This window comes from Rhinopithecus bieti, unplaced genomic scaffold, assembly GCF_001698545.2.
Source record: "Rhinopithecus bieti isolate Rb0 unplaced genomic scaffold, ASM169854v2 scaffold_5626, whole genome shotgun sequence".
NCBI classification, from domain to species: domain Eukaryota; kingdom Metazoa; phylum Chordata; class Mammalia; order Primates; family Cercopithecidae; genus Rhinopithecus; species Rhinopithecus bieti.
In genome coordinates, this window is record NW_016805666.1 from 940,255 (window position 1) to 954,235 (window position 13,981).

Sequence of the window (13,981 nt, forward strand, 5' to 3'; positions counted from 1 at the left end):
TCAACACACATTACCCTTAATCTTCCTGCTGACCCCCTAAGCAAAGGACCAGACTGACCTGAACGGTTGGGTATATCAAAGGGCACACACGAACGAGAGGAAATCATGAGGGTGTGCAATGGACTGGTCAAGTGTCCCTTTGGGAAAATCAGAGCATTTGAGATGTCAGGGGTAAGGGGACTCTCTGAAGACACACTCTGAAGATACAGAATATGTAGTGTGGACTTGGGATCCTGAACCCAGAGGAAAGTGAAGAGAAAGGGTAGAGAAATGATTTATGCATAAGCAGAGCAAGAGAGCAGATCCCGGAGCGAGGCCCTGTATTGGCACTAATTTGCTGTGTGACCTTAGGCAAGAGATCTTATTCCTCTGGGTCTCAGTTTTCTTTTCTTTTCTTTTTTTGAGACAGAGTTATGCTCTTGTCACTCAGGCTGGAGCGCAATGGCATGACCTCAGCTCACTGCAACCTCTGCCTCCTGGGTTCAAGCAATTCTCCTGCCTCAGCCTCCCAAGTAGCTGGGATTACAGGTATGCGCCACCATGCCTGGCTAATTTTTTTTTTTTTTTAGTAGAAACGGGGTTTCATCATGTTGGTAAGGCTGGTCTCAAACTCCTGACCTCAAGTGATCCACCCGCCTCAGCCTCCTGAAGTGCTGAGATTACAGACGTGAGCCACCATGCCCAGCCTCAGTTTTCTCATGTATAAAAGCTAAAGGGAAAAGGAATAAGTTGATTTCTAAGGGTTTTCCCAACTCTAATATCCTGTGGATCCAATTCCAAGTTCCTAGAGCTTCCTATATCATGTGTATAGACATAGGTATCCAGGAAGGGAAGGAAAGAGAGACGGTGTTTCTGAGTCTCTAACAGGGCACATGGAAGCCTAGAAAACCCAGGAAGACTGAGGCTGATCCTGTCTCAGACACAGAAGACGTAGCGGGGCTTCTAAAGACCTAAGCATCCTGCTTGTCCTGTCTCCTCCATTTGAGTTTAAGCCCCAGGAGGACAAAGCTTACTCTCTGGAATCTCCACATTTTAGACTTACAAGTGTCTTTAAAGGTCACCTGGTCTCAATCCCTCACCCCAAAATGGGAACTCTCTGTATCCTACCACTGAAAGACGGCCCCCACACCTGTGTGTATTTGCCCTTCCAGATCATTTACAGAGTGAAGGGCAGAATTTGATAATCGCTTCCTGCAGCTGACCTCTTGCCTCAGGACCCAGGAAATCTCCCTTGGGTTCCTCTGACACTGGCTCCAGTGTGCCAGCCTGGAACCTGAAATGCCATTCTCAGCTTCTCTTCAGGGAGTGAGGTGGGCGGAAACGTGGCAGGTTTGGAGTCACACAGACCCGGGTTCAAGTCTCACTTCTACTGCTCATTAACTGAGGGTCTTTGGACAAAGTACCCCAGCTCTCTGTGCAGCTAACCTGCAAAATTCCAAGAATAATCCAACCTCGGGGGACTGGTGAGGATTCATCAGGTGCATGAGATGAGCGTGAAACACGTGCTCCCTTTTTCTGCTCCTAACCGCCCTGTCTCCTCCACCAGGGTGTGAGCATCTGTTGGGGTAGGAACCGTTTCTTAGCTACAGGATACTCTTTTATCCCAGTGCCAAAATAGTGCTTTGCCTATTATAAAAAATGAGAGAAATAAAATAAAAGCGAATTTATATGTGACCCTAGATTCTAGAACAGAGCTCTCTCTCTCAGCAAGGCCTGTTAGCTAACAAAGTTCTACTGCGCTCTGTCTTCAGAACAAAGACTTGTTCTGTGTCCCCAGACAGTGTAAAATGAAGGTTAAAAAAAAAGCAGTTCATATCCACACACAGTAACAGAAACTGAACACCGAAACTGAAACTGTTTGTCTCTTCCTGAGAAACGAGCAAACCTGAAAGGTACTCTCTGAGCTTCAGAGGGAAAAAATGGTTGTAGATATCCGGACTTGGGAGCAGACATTTCAAGAACTAATCCAAGAGGCAAAACCCTGGGCCAAATGGACGCTGAAGTTGGATGGAAACCTTCAGCAAGACTGCCTGGCTCACGGGTGGAAGCAATACCAACAGAGAGCATTTGGCTGGTGAGTGTGGGTTTCCCAGGCCATAGCCCTTCTGAGAACAGAGGCTCAGGCTCAGCTTAGCATGATTTATTCCTCTGAGAGCTTGTTGAAGCAGTAAATATCACCAGCGTCTCCATCCTATTGTGGTCATAGTACTAAAGAGGGTCTAAATGATAAGATGACTCCAAACCTCCATTTTGTTTAACTGCAGGAAGTTTCTTCTTTTACTAGGTTTCCCTCCATAAATATTTCTGGAAAACCCTGGAGAAGGCCCCCTGTTCCATAAATCTGCCCTTCTATTTTCTCGCCACCTCATTTGTTCCAGAGTCTTTTGCAGTCTCCGCAGCAGTCCTGACCAACATCCCCCAGCTGCAGCAGCTCTCCAGGCCTTGGCCCTGCTCAGTACAAGCCTGGGACAGAGTCTTTTTTTTTTTTTTTTTTTTTTAAATATCCTAAGAATTGGCTAAGATCAAGCAATTACTCTGAACATTGCTTTACTGCAGGCCTGGTGATAATAGGAGAGATTGATGTTGCAAAGACTAAATCTAAAACCCAGTTCATGGAGTAACCAAGTAATACTCCTCCCTTACTCAGCACTTCCCTCTTTAACCCCCAGCAAGCCTCCAGATTGCAGGAACCAGTTTCCTTGCCCATGTTAGGAGGGTGAGAATTGCTGACCTGGACAATCAAATTTATTTTTAAATGACACACAGGACCTTCAGTCTAGTTTTCATCTGACCTATTACGCAGCTTACCTGCCTGCCCCATCCTGCCTCAGGTATGGCCTTCTCCATTCCTTATGGACTATTAGCCATGCCATGCATTTTCAGACTTCCACACCCTTGTTCATGGAGTTCTACTTGTTCAGCAGACCCTCCCCTCACCCCTCCCTGCTTATCCTTCAAGGCCTACTCTAGTGCCTCCTCCTCCTAAAAGCATTCTCTGGTTCTCCTAGGCAGAGTAAGTATTCCTTCTTATACATTCCCGTAAGATAATGGGATAAGATAAAATATATATGTGTATGTATACACAAATGATATATAATTATATATACATATTTACTTGTATTTCAGAATAATAAATTTATAAATAATGTATGTATTATTGTATATTGTATCAAATACAGTATATGCTCGTTTTTAGCTGCAGAATCTGTTGTTTAAATAAAGCCTCCCAAACCTCTCCAGAACAGTTTTCAAGTCACTTGTCAGAGCCCATATAGCAGTCATTTTGCTCTGCCTTCTAATCCAGGGAACTGTGTAATGTTTCTTTCCACACCAGCCAAAGCTTTTTGAGGGACTCGTGATGTCTCACAACGTTCTGGCACTCCTCCAAACAGGAAGAAAGGGTTTCTCCTGTTGGGATGAATTGATTTGATTGTCATTTTGAGATTGAAAAAGCAACCTACTGGTATACTTTCGGAAAATATCAATCAGCTTTTGAAAACCATTTTGTAGTTTACAAAGTGTTTTCACATACATCGTCTCGTTTGATGCTGCTAGTATAACCCTGGAATTTTTTTCTATGGATTCAAGCAATGAGGGCTATAGAAGGGAAGAACTTTGCCCAAGGTCTTCCTGATGTAAACTGTGGACTTGGATCTTCAACCTAGGTGTGAGAGAGGCAGGCTCTTTCTCCAGGTGTGAGAGATTAGCTACACTACTCATCAGAGGCAACGTGTTACAGCAGGCAAACAAGATTAATTTCAGATGGCCTGGGATTAATTAGCAACATGCCTCTAACATTTACCCTGTGTGTCCTTAAGCAGGTTGTGTAGCCTTTTCATGACTCAGTTTCCTTATCTGGATATTGGATTTAATAGTGTTTACTTCACAGATGAAATGAGATAAAATTGTAAAACACCAATTATAGTGTATGCCTCAAAATAGATACTTTACCAAAGCTTTCTATGACCAAAATTAGGAACAAGTTTCTCTGGAAGATGGCAGATATGATTTTCCCTCAGAGGCATCTGGAGATGTTTTACTACCAAAGAGGTAGGATTGGTGTAACATATGGGTGAATACTCAGTATTATCTGAAACATAATCCTTCTTGTTCCTGTTTATCAATGACTGGGACAATTTAAATCACATGAATTTTTTCAAATGGAAAAGGGTCTTAGAAACAGGGGCTAGGACCATTTTCCCTCAGGTTAACAACCAGATGAAGGCATAATGGGCATCTTCCTTCTGATTGCAGGTTCCGGTGTTCTTCCTGCCAGCGAAGCTGGGCTTCTGCCCAGGTGCAGATTCTGTGCCACACGTCCTGGGAGCACTGGACATCTCAGGGCCAGGTGCGCATGAGGCTCTTTGGCCAAAGGTGCCAGAAATGCTCCTGGTCCCAATATGAGATGCCTGAGTTCTCCTCGGATAGCACCATGAGGATTCTGAGCAACCTGGTGCAGCATATACTGAAGAAATACTATGGAAATGGCACAAGGAAGTCTCCAGAAATGCCAGTAATCCTGGAAGTGTCCCTGGAAGGATCCCATGACACAGCCAATTGTGAGGCGTGCACTCTGGGCATCTGTGGACAGGGCTTAAAAAGTCACATGACAAAGCCATCCAAATCCCTACTCTCCCACCTAAAGACTGGGAATTCGTCACCTGGAATTGGTGCTGTATACATCCCAAACCAAGGCAAGAACCCGTCAGCTGAGACAAAAGAGGCTAAGGGGAGAGGGTATGAGGAATTAGGGCCCAGTCGAGACCCAGCTCCATTGACCATCTGTGTCTTTATTTTGCTGCTTGTATTTATTATAGTCAAATGCTTTACATCAGAATGACGAAAATAGGCTTGCCACCTTCTCTTGTTTTAATTCCATGGTAATCAATGAACTGGCTGCCATTTTAATATAACTGAGAATTCGCTTTGAGACCAAGCAGGATCAAGTTTGTGGAATAAACACTGGTTTCCTAGTTATCCTCTGAAAACAGTGTAAAACATGACCAAACACATAATAAATTTAGTAATAAATATGGTTGAATTGCTAAAAAGTCTTCAATCATTCATTCCCTAAGTCATTCAGTGATATCAACATAGCTCAGAAAGTGTGGTAGGCTGAATAATGGTCTCTCCCAACATATGCACATCTTAATCCCCAGAACCTATAAACATGTTACTTTCCATGGCAGAATGGACTTTGCAGATGTAATTAAGGACCTTGAAATAGGTAGATTATTTCATATTGTCCAGGTGGATAAGAACCAGGATTTTATAACAGGGAGGCAACAAGCTCAAAATCAGAAAAAGATCTGTCAATGGAACAAGCGGTTGAAGTGCTTTGAAGCTGGAGGAAGAGGTCACAGGCAAAAGAGTACAGGCAGCCTTTAGAAACCCAAAAGGACAAAGACACAAATTCTCCCCTGGAGTCTGCAGAAGGAACCAGCCCTGCCTACAAGTGGCTTTAGCCCAGTGACACTGATTTTGGACATCTGGCCTTCAGAACTGCTTGCTCGCAAACTTGTCTTGTTTTAATGCACTAAGTTTGTGGTAATTTATTAGAGAAGCAATAAGAAATGAATATAGTTATCAATATTACAGTATGAATCAGGGAATTATGTTTTAGGTGTGCTTCAGGTTTAATAGAAAAAAGAGCACTTTATACATTAGAAATACCAGTCTCCTCTTGTTCTTCTTTCTCCCCTACTCAAATATCTCCATCTCAAAGAGATTCCCTTTGATTTGATGATCCTTGGAGTTATCATATTCTCACTTCTTTCAGCACAGGATTGGGAATCACAAAAGAACTTGCCAATCCTGAGATCCTCTGATGCATCCCTCACCCCTTATTTTCATCTGTCTGCTAGGCAATTCTGTGTGGCTGTCATGTTTAAAGCCAAGCTCAAAACACCTCTGACTTTCCTGTTTTAAATCCCCCAAGTTACCCAAGCTTATTACCTCAGAGTTATCTTCAACCTCTGCTGATCACCAGCACTTATTCCTTTCTTTTGTCAAGTTACTCCCATCTCTTCCTTCTACTTTTCCTTGTCATCCTCTCTTCCTACCTAGTTCAAAATTATTGACAAACAAGGGGATTTGAACTTTATCCCATAGGCAATGGGGTGTCATTGCAAGCATTTATAGATATGGGCAATTTGAGTAGAACCACATTTTTAAAATACCGTCTATTTCTGGGAAATAATGGAGTACAGAATAGAAATAGTGAGAAGTCTGTCTTGCAATAGAATAGTGGGAAACACAGAAAGAGGGTCCCATAAACAGTAAATATCTTGAAAGAATTTGAAGACAAATATAAGAGGCCAAGAGACCTTAGTAAATATCTCCCTTCTTTCTGGCCATATCTCTTCATTTTATTTCGTGATCCCCCTACCAGTGCTCTCTCTGTTTACATACCCCCTCCCCAAACCACACTGTTGAATTCCTGAATTCCTCCTGTTTTCATACCTTTCTGTTTTTTTTTGACAAAGTACATTGGCCTGGGGATCTACGTGAAACTATTATTCATAGCCTGGTAACGCTGTATGACCTCAGCAAGTCATAATCCCTTCTGGGGCCTTAGTTTCTCCATCTACAAAATAGGTGGGGATAAAACATGGAGGGTTGATCACATGTATTTACCTCTGATCTCTCTTGAAATCACACCGAGTGACAGCAAAAGGAAATAAAGGCATCAATAGAGAAGGGCAAGGAGAATGGTTAGAAGATGGAACACTGATGGACTAGTGGCAGGTAGCCAACTTAGCAGAGTAGGGTGAGCCAGAATATAAGTTTAGTGTGGAAAAACCAAGATGTGATTCATGTGGCACAATTCCAAAAAGGCTCCAGACTGAGACTGTAGGCTGAAGTAGCTCTGAAAATGGGCACTGGGAAGGCAAAAATGGGAGTGCTGGCTGAAAGACTATACCAAGTTTCCTTCTCCTCTCCCAAGCAGCCTAGTAACCACACTTTACCCAACTGAGGGAGAAGAATGGAGGCTGCTTCTCTGAAGACATTTCTCACAGGGACTGTGGCTCAGGGAAATCCTTAAGAAAGGAGGAGTCACAAGCAATGAAAAAGATCATGGGTGTTCACATACTGAATAATGAGAGCCTCTTACCCCACTATCAGCCTTTGGAGCCAGTTTTATAGCCTGCCTGTCCATCCCTCATAGACACAGAACAATGGAGGACTCCTTTTCTAGAAAAATGGATCTGCTCAAGATAAAAGAAAATACATATACTGAAAGGGGGTGGGGGCTTCTCCAATGAAATAGTCAACTCCGATAACCTCAGAGTAAACCCATCGGATGCTAATCCCCTCTGCCAGAGCTTGCAGGTGGCTTTTTAAGGTCTCTTATTTGCACCTTAAATGTGACTGGACAGACTGCCAAGGGATTCTCAAATGTTTGATAAAATCCCCTAATGTAAAGGCAAAGAAGAAAAAAAGTTAAAATAAAAAAGACTGTGAAGAAATAGAGATGATTACAGGATAAGAAAACAAAAACAAAAAAAAATTTAAAAAGTAAAACTATTATACCTCAGTAAAATAAGAGAAGGTATAATATTCGTTAGACAAGAATTAGACATCATCCTGTGGGATAACCCTAGGTGAGACAGCTACCTTTGGCTGGAATCAGATCTGTGGTAGAGTCTCAGCTACACACATCCAATAGGCAATGTTCCCAAAAGCTTGGACAATGAGCACCTTAGTCTTCAAGGAAGTGATGTGAGTGGTGCACCAAAGCCTCCACTACAATCCACATCTTGCAAAACTCTAATCTACTTGCTTTGTATAAACAGTCTACATCTGGGGAAAGGTCTTCCAGGATTCTTTTCTAGCAGAAACATACAAGAGGAAGGTTAGTGGATAAACTAAGCCCCTACCACTGCATCTGGTCTTGGGACAGCAGTTGAACACCCATAATCTCTTTTTTCTACCTCCAGTTCTTGATTCTCCTTATCCTAACAGCTCTGCTGGTTTAGGTGGCTTAACCTATAAGGCTGTCCAAACACTTATCCTGAGGACTCTGAGCCCTGGGTCGCCAGGTCCTTCTCAGTCTGTGGCTTCTTCCCTTGTCCATCTATTAAATATTATCAAACTTAGGGAAATGCCAAGAGATGCACCAGTGAATCACTTGGGTGCTAAACATATTCTTCCCACACCCATTGTTTAATAGTAGTCCAATTTCCCTCTGATGATCAGGAAGATAACTCTTTTTTGTTTCAACTTTTATTTTAGGCTCAAAGGTCTATGTGCAGTTTGTCATATAGGTAAATTTGTGTCATGGGGGTTTGTTATACAGATTATTTCCTCACCCAGGTATTAAGCCCAGTATCCATGAGTTATTTTTCCTGATCCTCTCCCTCCTCCCACCTTCTGCCCTCTGGTAGCCCCCACTGTGTGTTGTTCCCTTCTGTGTGTCCATGTGTTCTCATCATTTAAGTACCACTTACAAGTGAGAACATGTGGTATTTGGTTTTCGTTCCTGCATTAGTCTGCTAAGGACAACCCACTCTAGATTCATCCATGTCCTTGCAAAGGGCGTAATCTCATTCTTTTTTTATGGCTGCATAGAATTCCATGGTGTATATGTATCATGTTTTCTTTTTCCAGTGTATCACTGATGGGCATTTAGGTTGATTCCATATCTTTGCAATTGTGAATAGTGCTGTGATGAACACATGCGTGTATGTGTCTTTATAATAGAATGATTTATATTCCTTTGGATATATACCCAGTAATGCGATCGCTGGGTCAAATAGTATTTCTGTCTTTATGTCTTTGAGGAATCACTACACTGTCTTCTACAATGGCTGGACCAATTTACACTCCCATCAACAGTGTAAAAGCATTCTTTTTCTCTACAACCTTGCCAGCATCTGTTATTTTTTGACTTTTTAATAGCCATTCTGACTGGTGTGAGATGGTATATCATTGTGGTTTTGATTTGCTTTCAGGAACATAACTCTTTTTCTGGTCTGCTGCACTCTTGGCAACGGATCTCAGGAATGATTGGCCATAGCTAGACAAGGGACTTTTGCTGTGTTTATTGGTGGAACCATTCACCATCTAGGATCTCTTGACCTGCAGAGCCTTGAGTTGTGGCAATGGGAAGCACAGAAAATGGCAAGTGATTTAACGTGAAGCATTGTAAACAGTTACTCCTAAACCACTTGTTGATTTCCAGACCCATATATTCTACTTATTGTGACCACAGCATCATGTGATGGTAATTGATTCAGGTTGTATACCGCATTCTGGTGGATGGTGATTCATCTGTACAAAATAGCATCTCTAAATTGCACCACAGCTGCATCTTAAAAATCATTGATCTGCCATTAATCTATCAGGCTGGCAACTTCTGGGAAATGCAGTATTTGGTAAAACCAGGAAATTCCATGGTCATATTGCCCTTCTGAAATTCTTTTGCTACAAATTTTCTCCCTTGGTCTAATGAGACATTACGTGCTATGTTGGTTTGCTAGGGCTGTAAGAGAGAATCAGTTTCATGCCTATCGCTTAGCTTCTGGTGGTTTATTGGCAATCTTTAGAGTTCTTTGGCTTGTAGAAGCATCACCTTGATTCTTGCTTTTATCTTCAACTGGCAGTCTCCCTGTGTTAATGTCTGTGTTCAAAGCTCCTTTTTAAATAAGGACACCAGTAATACCAGTAATATTGGATCAAGGGGCCACCTGACTCCAATATGACTTCATTTTAACTAATTACATCTTTAATGACTGTAATTTCAAATAAGGTCACATGCTGAGGTACTAAGGTTTAGCTCTTCAACATACTTTTTTTGGGGGGAGAGGGGGCACAATTTAGTACATTACATGAAGCATCCTGGGTTTGCAGATCAAATACTCCACAAGTCTTTGGAGATTTGTGCTGGCCAAAGCTCTGCATGCAAGAAATGCAAGCCATGTCTGGAGTGTGTGCTGAGTGCAGTCAAGATAAATCACTACCCTCTGCATGATGGAAGGCATATAATGTAACCAATTTGCCACCAAATAGCTGGTTTGATTCCTCAAGGCATGGTGCCACATTGAGGGCTCATGTATTCTTGGCAGATTGGACATTCAGCAGTGAGATTATTCATATCAAACTTAGTGGAAACTCATATTGTTGGGTCCATGCACACCCTCCATTCTTACCTCCATGGCCACTCCATTCATGTACACATAGTGCCAGTACTGGAGTGGCAGATGACACAGTCTGCCATCAGCAACTGGCATAGACATTCTGTCTACTTAATTGCCTAGTGCCTCTTCCATGATGGGTGCTTTCTGGTGGGCATTAAAATAAAATACAGAGATCTTTACAGTTTGTGTTCACTTTTAAAGATCTGTTTACATTTCTCTTCCCCAAACTTTATTGTAATCTTTGATCTTCCCAGGTTTCTCCTTCAAGGCCTCTGAAAAATCAGCTGGGCCATTTGTTACTGCATGTAAGTCTATACTTATGCCTACTGGTCCATTTAGCTTTTCAAATCGAGTGGGTGACCAGGTGCACCAATCAAAGCTCTGCCCATTGGGAGGATTTCTTCTCTCTACTACCTTTCAAGGCCACCCCTGATGGAGGGTGTAATGCAGCCACAGCCTGTTTTCAGCTTTCACCACATATTGAACTAAACCATCGGTTAACCATGATTGGCCTTTTCCCTCCTCTGCTGGCTGGTTAAAAGTGACACCCCCCCGACCTGCATACCACCACAGCCACTCCATGGCCAGATGTGAGCTGAGGGAGAGGTACTAATGCAACAGTGGTGGCTGACGTGGGGGCTGGGCCACCAGTTTATCTAGCTCGCTTGTGTTCTCTAGCCCTGACTTATCCTTCTCTAACCTGGCTGCACTGCTTCCATATTTTGATGGATTTTTAGTGGTTTTAGGACTTAATGGGCCTTTTTGAACCTAAGCCATGATAAGCATCTCTGGCCCCATTATCTTTGCATGTCTCATGGTCATGAGTTCTAACTCAACCACAGCCACATAGATTGCAGGAGTTGTTTTGTTTGTTTGTTCGTTTGTTTTTGTTTTTGAGTGACATACAATCCTCTGATGCAGATGGCATGGTCTTGCTTCAGAGTGCAAGTATTATAAACTGTATTTTGTTTTCCACTGAGATTGTCATAAACAATGCATGTTATCAATTCCCACTACAGATAACTCTAAGTCCGTAGGGTCTGCCAAATAATATGGCCCATGGGGTGAAGATGCTTACCTTGCATTGTGGACCAGCTGCAGGTCCCTTTCCATTTCTGGGTCCTATTCAAAGCTGTCAGCTTTCTCTGTCATTTGGTAAATGGGTCAGAGCAGGGTGGATTATCAGGTGTTGTGTTTCCTTTTAGTGGTGGGAGAGTCCAGATGTAATAATTTGACCTTTATTTTGGAAGTGTTTTCCTGGCACGCTCCAAATTACTATGCCCCTACATGTTTTACTGATTTGGCAGGGAATCTTTATAGAGATTATCTCACACTCTTTGGAGTGAATGTGTCTTACCAAGGCTTCTGATGCAGTTGCCACTTTTGACTCATCAATGATTTCACTGATAGCGTAGACCAATGTGATAGTCTTCAGAATGTCCAGATGGATCAGGTTTTACAGATTGTATTATGACAGAGGGTGAGAAGGTTAACACGACCCTGGGACAAAAGTGTAAATGTATGCTATTATCCTCCCAAATGAATACAGTCTACTTCTGATCCTCCTTGTTAGGGATGAAAAAGAATGCACATGCCAGATCAGTGTCCATATACCATATATCTGAAGCTATGTTAATTTGTCCAACAAAAATATCACTTCTGGCACAGTAGTTGCAATTGGGATCTCCACTTGGTTGTTTGAGGTAGTCCAGTGTCATACTCCAGGATCTGATTCATTTTTTTAGGGGCCAGACTGATGAATTAAATGAAAATTTGCTGGAGATTACCATCTTTGTATCTTTTAGGTCTTAAGGATGACACTAATTTCCCTTGAGGTATAATATTTTAGGGTTTTGTGTTGGATTTTTAAGGAGGGTTCTCAGATTTTCTCATTATAGCAGCTCTTAACCCACAGACTAAGGAATCAGCAAGGGGTTCTGCCATCGATCACATGTATCCTTTCCAGTGACAAATTCAGGAACTGGGGAAATGGCCACTAGGTGAGTCCATGGAACCAGTATACCCATGGTGAGTCTAACCTGAACTAGAACTCCTCCTGTTACCTGGTTCCCACATGCTTCCTCTCTAACAGTGGGCTATTATTTGCTTTAGATGCCTGGGGACCAATTCAGACCATGAATCCAAAAGTTCTCAAAATGTCTGGGTATTCTGCCTTCCCCAGCATCTAGTTAGCCAAATGCATGGTCATACATCTCTTTGGGCAAGGACTGGGAGTTCCTGCAGCATTCTTTCTCCTAGGGACCTGGCCTTTTCAGTCAGTGAGTTACAAGTCTGAAAATCAGCTCAGTTCTCTGTCAAGAAAAGGAGCCCTGATTTATGTGAGTGTGTGTGTGCGTGCGTGTGTGCGTGCAGCTTTCAGTCTCTTGGCATTCATTTTTTCCTTTTAATTGCATAAATTAAGAAATATCCTTACTGAATGCCCACCTACTCGCCCATACATAGAAAACAGGAAATAGATAAAACTAGTGGATTTGTCCACAAGGCCCAATATCCAACAACAGGAGCACCAGAGAGATAGGAAACAGAGATAACGAAGGGAAGGAAATTATGAAAGGAATACTTTTATTTATTTATTTTTTGAAATGAAAGGCCTCACATATTTATTACTGAACCCAGCCAACCAACGCATTCATAATAGATTCAGAGAGGAAAATACGTCGAACTCTCCAGAGAGTGGTGACATTTTCAGTTTGATATGGTAATGTGATCGTGACCTTCAGACAGCACAAATATATGTGCCATCTCATGTGCAATTCCTTATAGCCCCAGCTTGGTTCTTCTCCAATGTCTCCTTTTGGAGTTGTACCTTATTTTATTTCCAGTTTTCATCCGAATCCACTGGGGAATGGGACGATTTTGCTTTTGTTTCTTGGCCAGGAATCGCTTAATCCTGAAAGTCTTGTGAGAAGACATGGCGAGAAGTGGAGGCAAGAACACACCACGATGGCGGAGAAAGGAAAAGAGGCGAAAGGAATACTTTTAAAAACTTTCCTAGAACTGAAGGACGTGATTGCCTAATTTAAAGGGTTCACCAAAGGGCCACCTACACAGTGAATGGACAAAAATTTGTACCAAGTCACACCATTATGAAATTTCTGATGTAAGATACAAAGATATCCTAAAAGCCTTTGGAAATAAAACAAAATAAGAAACAGATAAACATACAAACAAACAGAAACAGGTCACATATACAGGACCCGGAATTACAATGGGGTTGTACTTAACATCTCAATATCTGAGGCATTAATGCCTTTGTTTGTTCGGGTGTATCATTTTCCGGTTCTTTCACTGACTACCTCTTCTGTCTCACTTTCCCCTTGTCTACTTGTTTTGGCCTCTGCCTTTCATGGTAGAGGATTTCTTAAAATATCAAAGTATCCTTGGCTCTCTGTCCAAGACCACGTGTGAGACACTAAAAAGCTCCCAGAACACTCACTGTGCAGCTAGCCTAGAGAGAAAAACCCATCTAGATTGGGGCCATTTGATGGAAGGTTATGGGGGGATGTCCCCAAGGGAAACAACAAAAGGAAACGAGGTTATCTGGTGCATTTGAGTGTTTAAAGAGAAGTTTATATTTCTAACAGAGTTTGAGGATGAGTTAAATGGAAACATGGAAGAGGAAGCAGAGAAACAAAAAATGAAAACCAAGGCAATTAACTTCAGGGATAAAACAAGAGCTTGTACTAGAAAATAAAAGCAATTAGAGTACTCTACACTGCTTAGCTATAAACGATACTCAAATAGTCGTAATATTAAGTATTATGACTGAATATAGGTTCAACAAAAAATGTGATTTAAAAGAATTTGAAGGTAAGAGAAGT

At 42.1% G+C, this 13,981-nt stretch overlaps 2 protein-coding genes across 2 annotated transcripts; one reads left to right on the top strand and one right to left on the bottom strand.

Moving 5' to 3' along the window:
• Positions 1–1,815: 1,815 nt before the first annotated feature.
• On the top strand, positions 1,816–5,051 carry RTP4 (receptor transporter protein 4). Its single transcript, XM_017873376.1, has 2 exons — positions 1,816–2,074; positions 4,255–5,051. The coding sequence occupies exons 1-2, from the start codon at positions 1,920–1,922 to the stop codon at positions 4,838–4,840; spliced, it is 741 nt and encodes a 246-aa protein (XP_017728865.1). The 5' UTR covers positions 1,816–1,919; the 3' UTR covers positions 4,841–5,051.
• A 7,682-nt stretch (positions 5,052–12,733) lies between these two features.
• On the bottom strand, positions 12,734–13,125 carry LOC108530438 (60S ribosomal protein L39). The gene has a single exon (XM_017873377.1). The coding sequence runs from the start codon at positions 13,071–13,073 to the stop codon at positions 12,918–12,920; it is 156 nt and encodes a 51-aa protein (XP_017728866.1). The 5' UTR covers positions 13,074–13,125; the 3' UTR covers positions 12,734–12,917.
• Between the last annotated feature and the right edge of the window lie 856 nt (positions 13,126–13,981).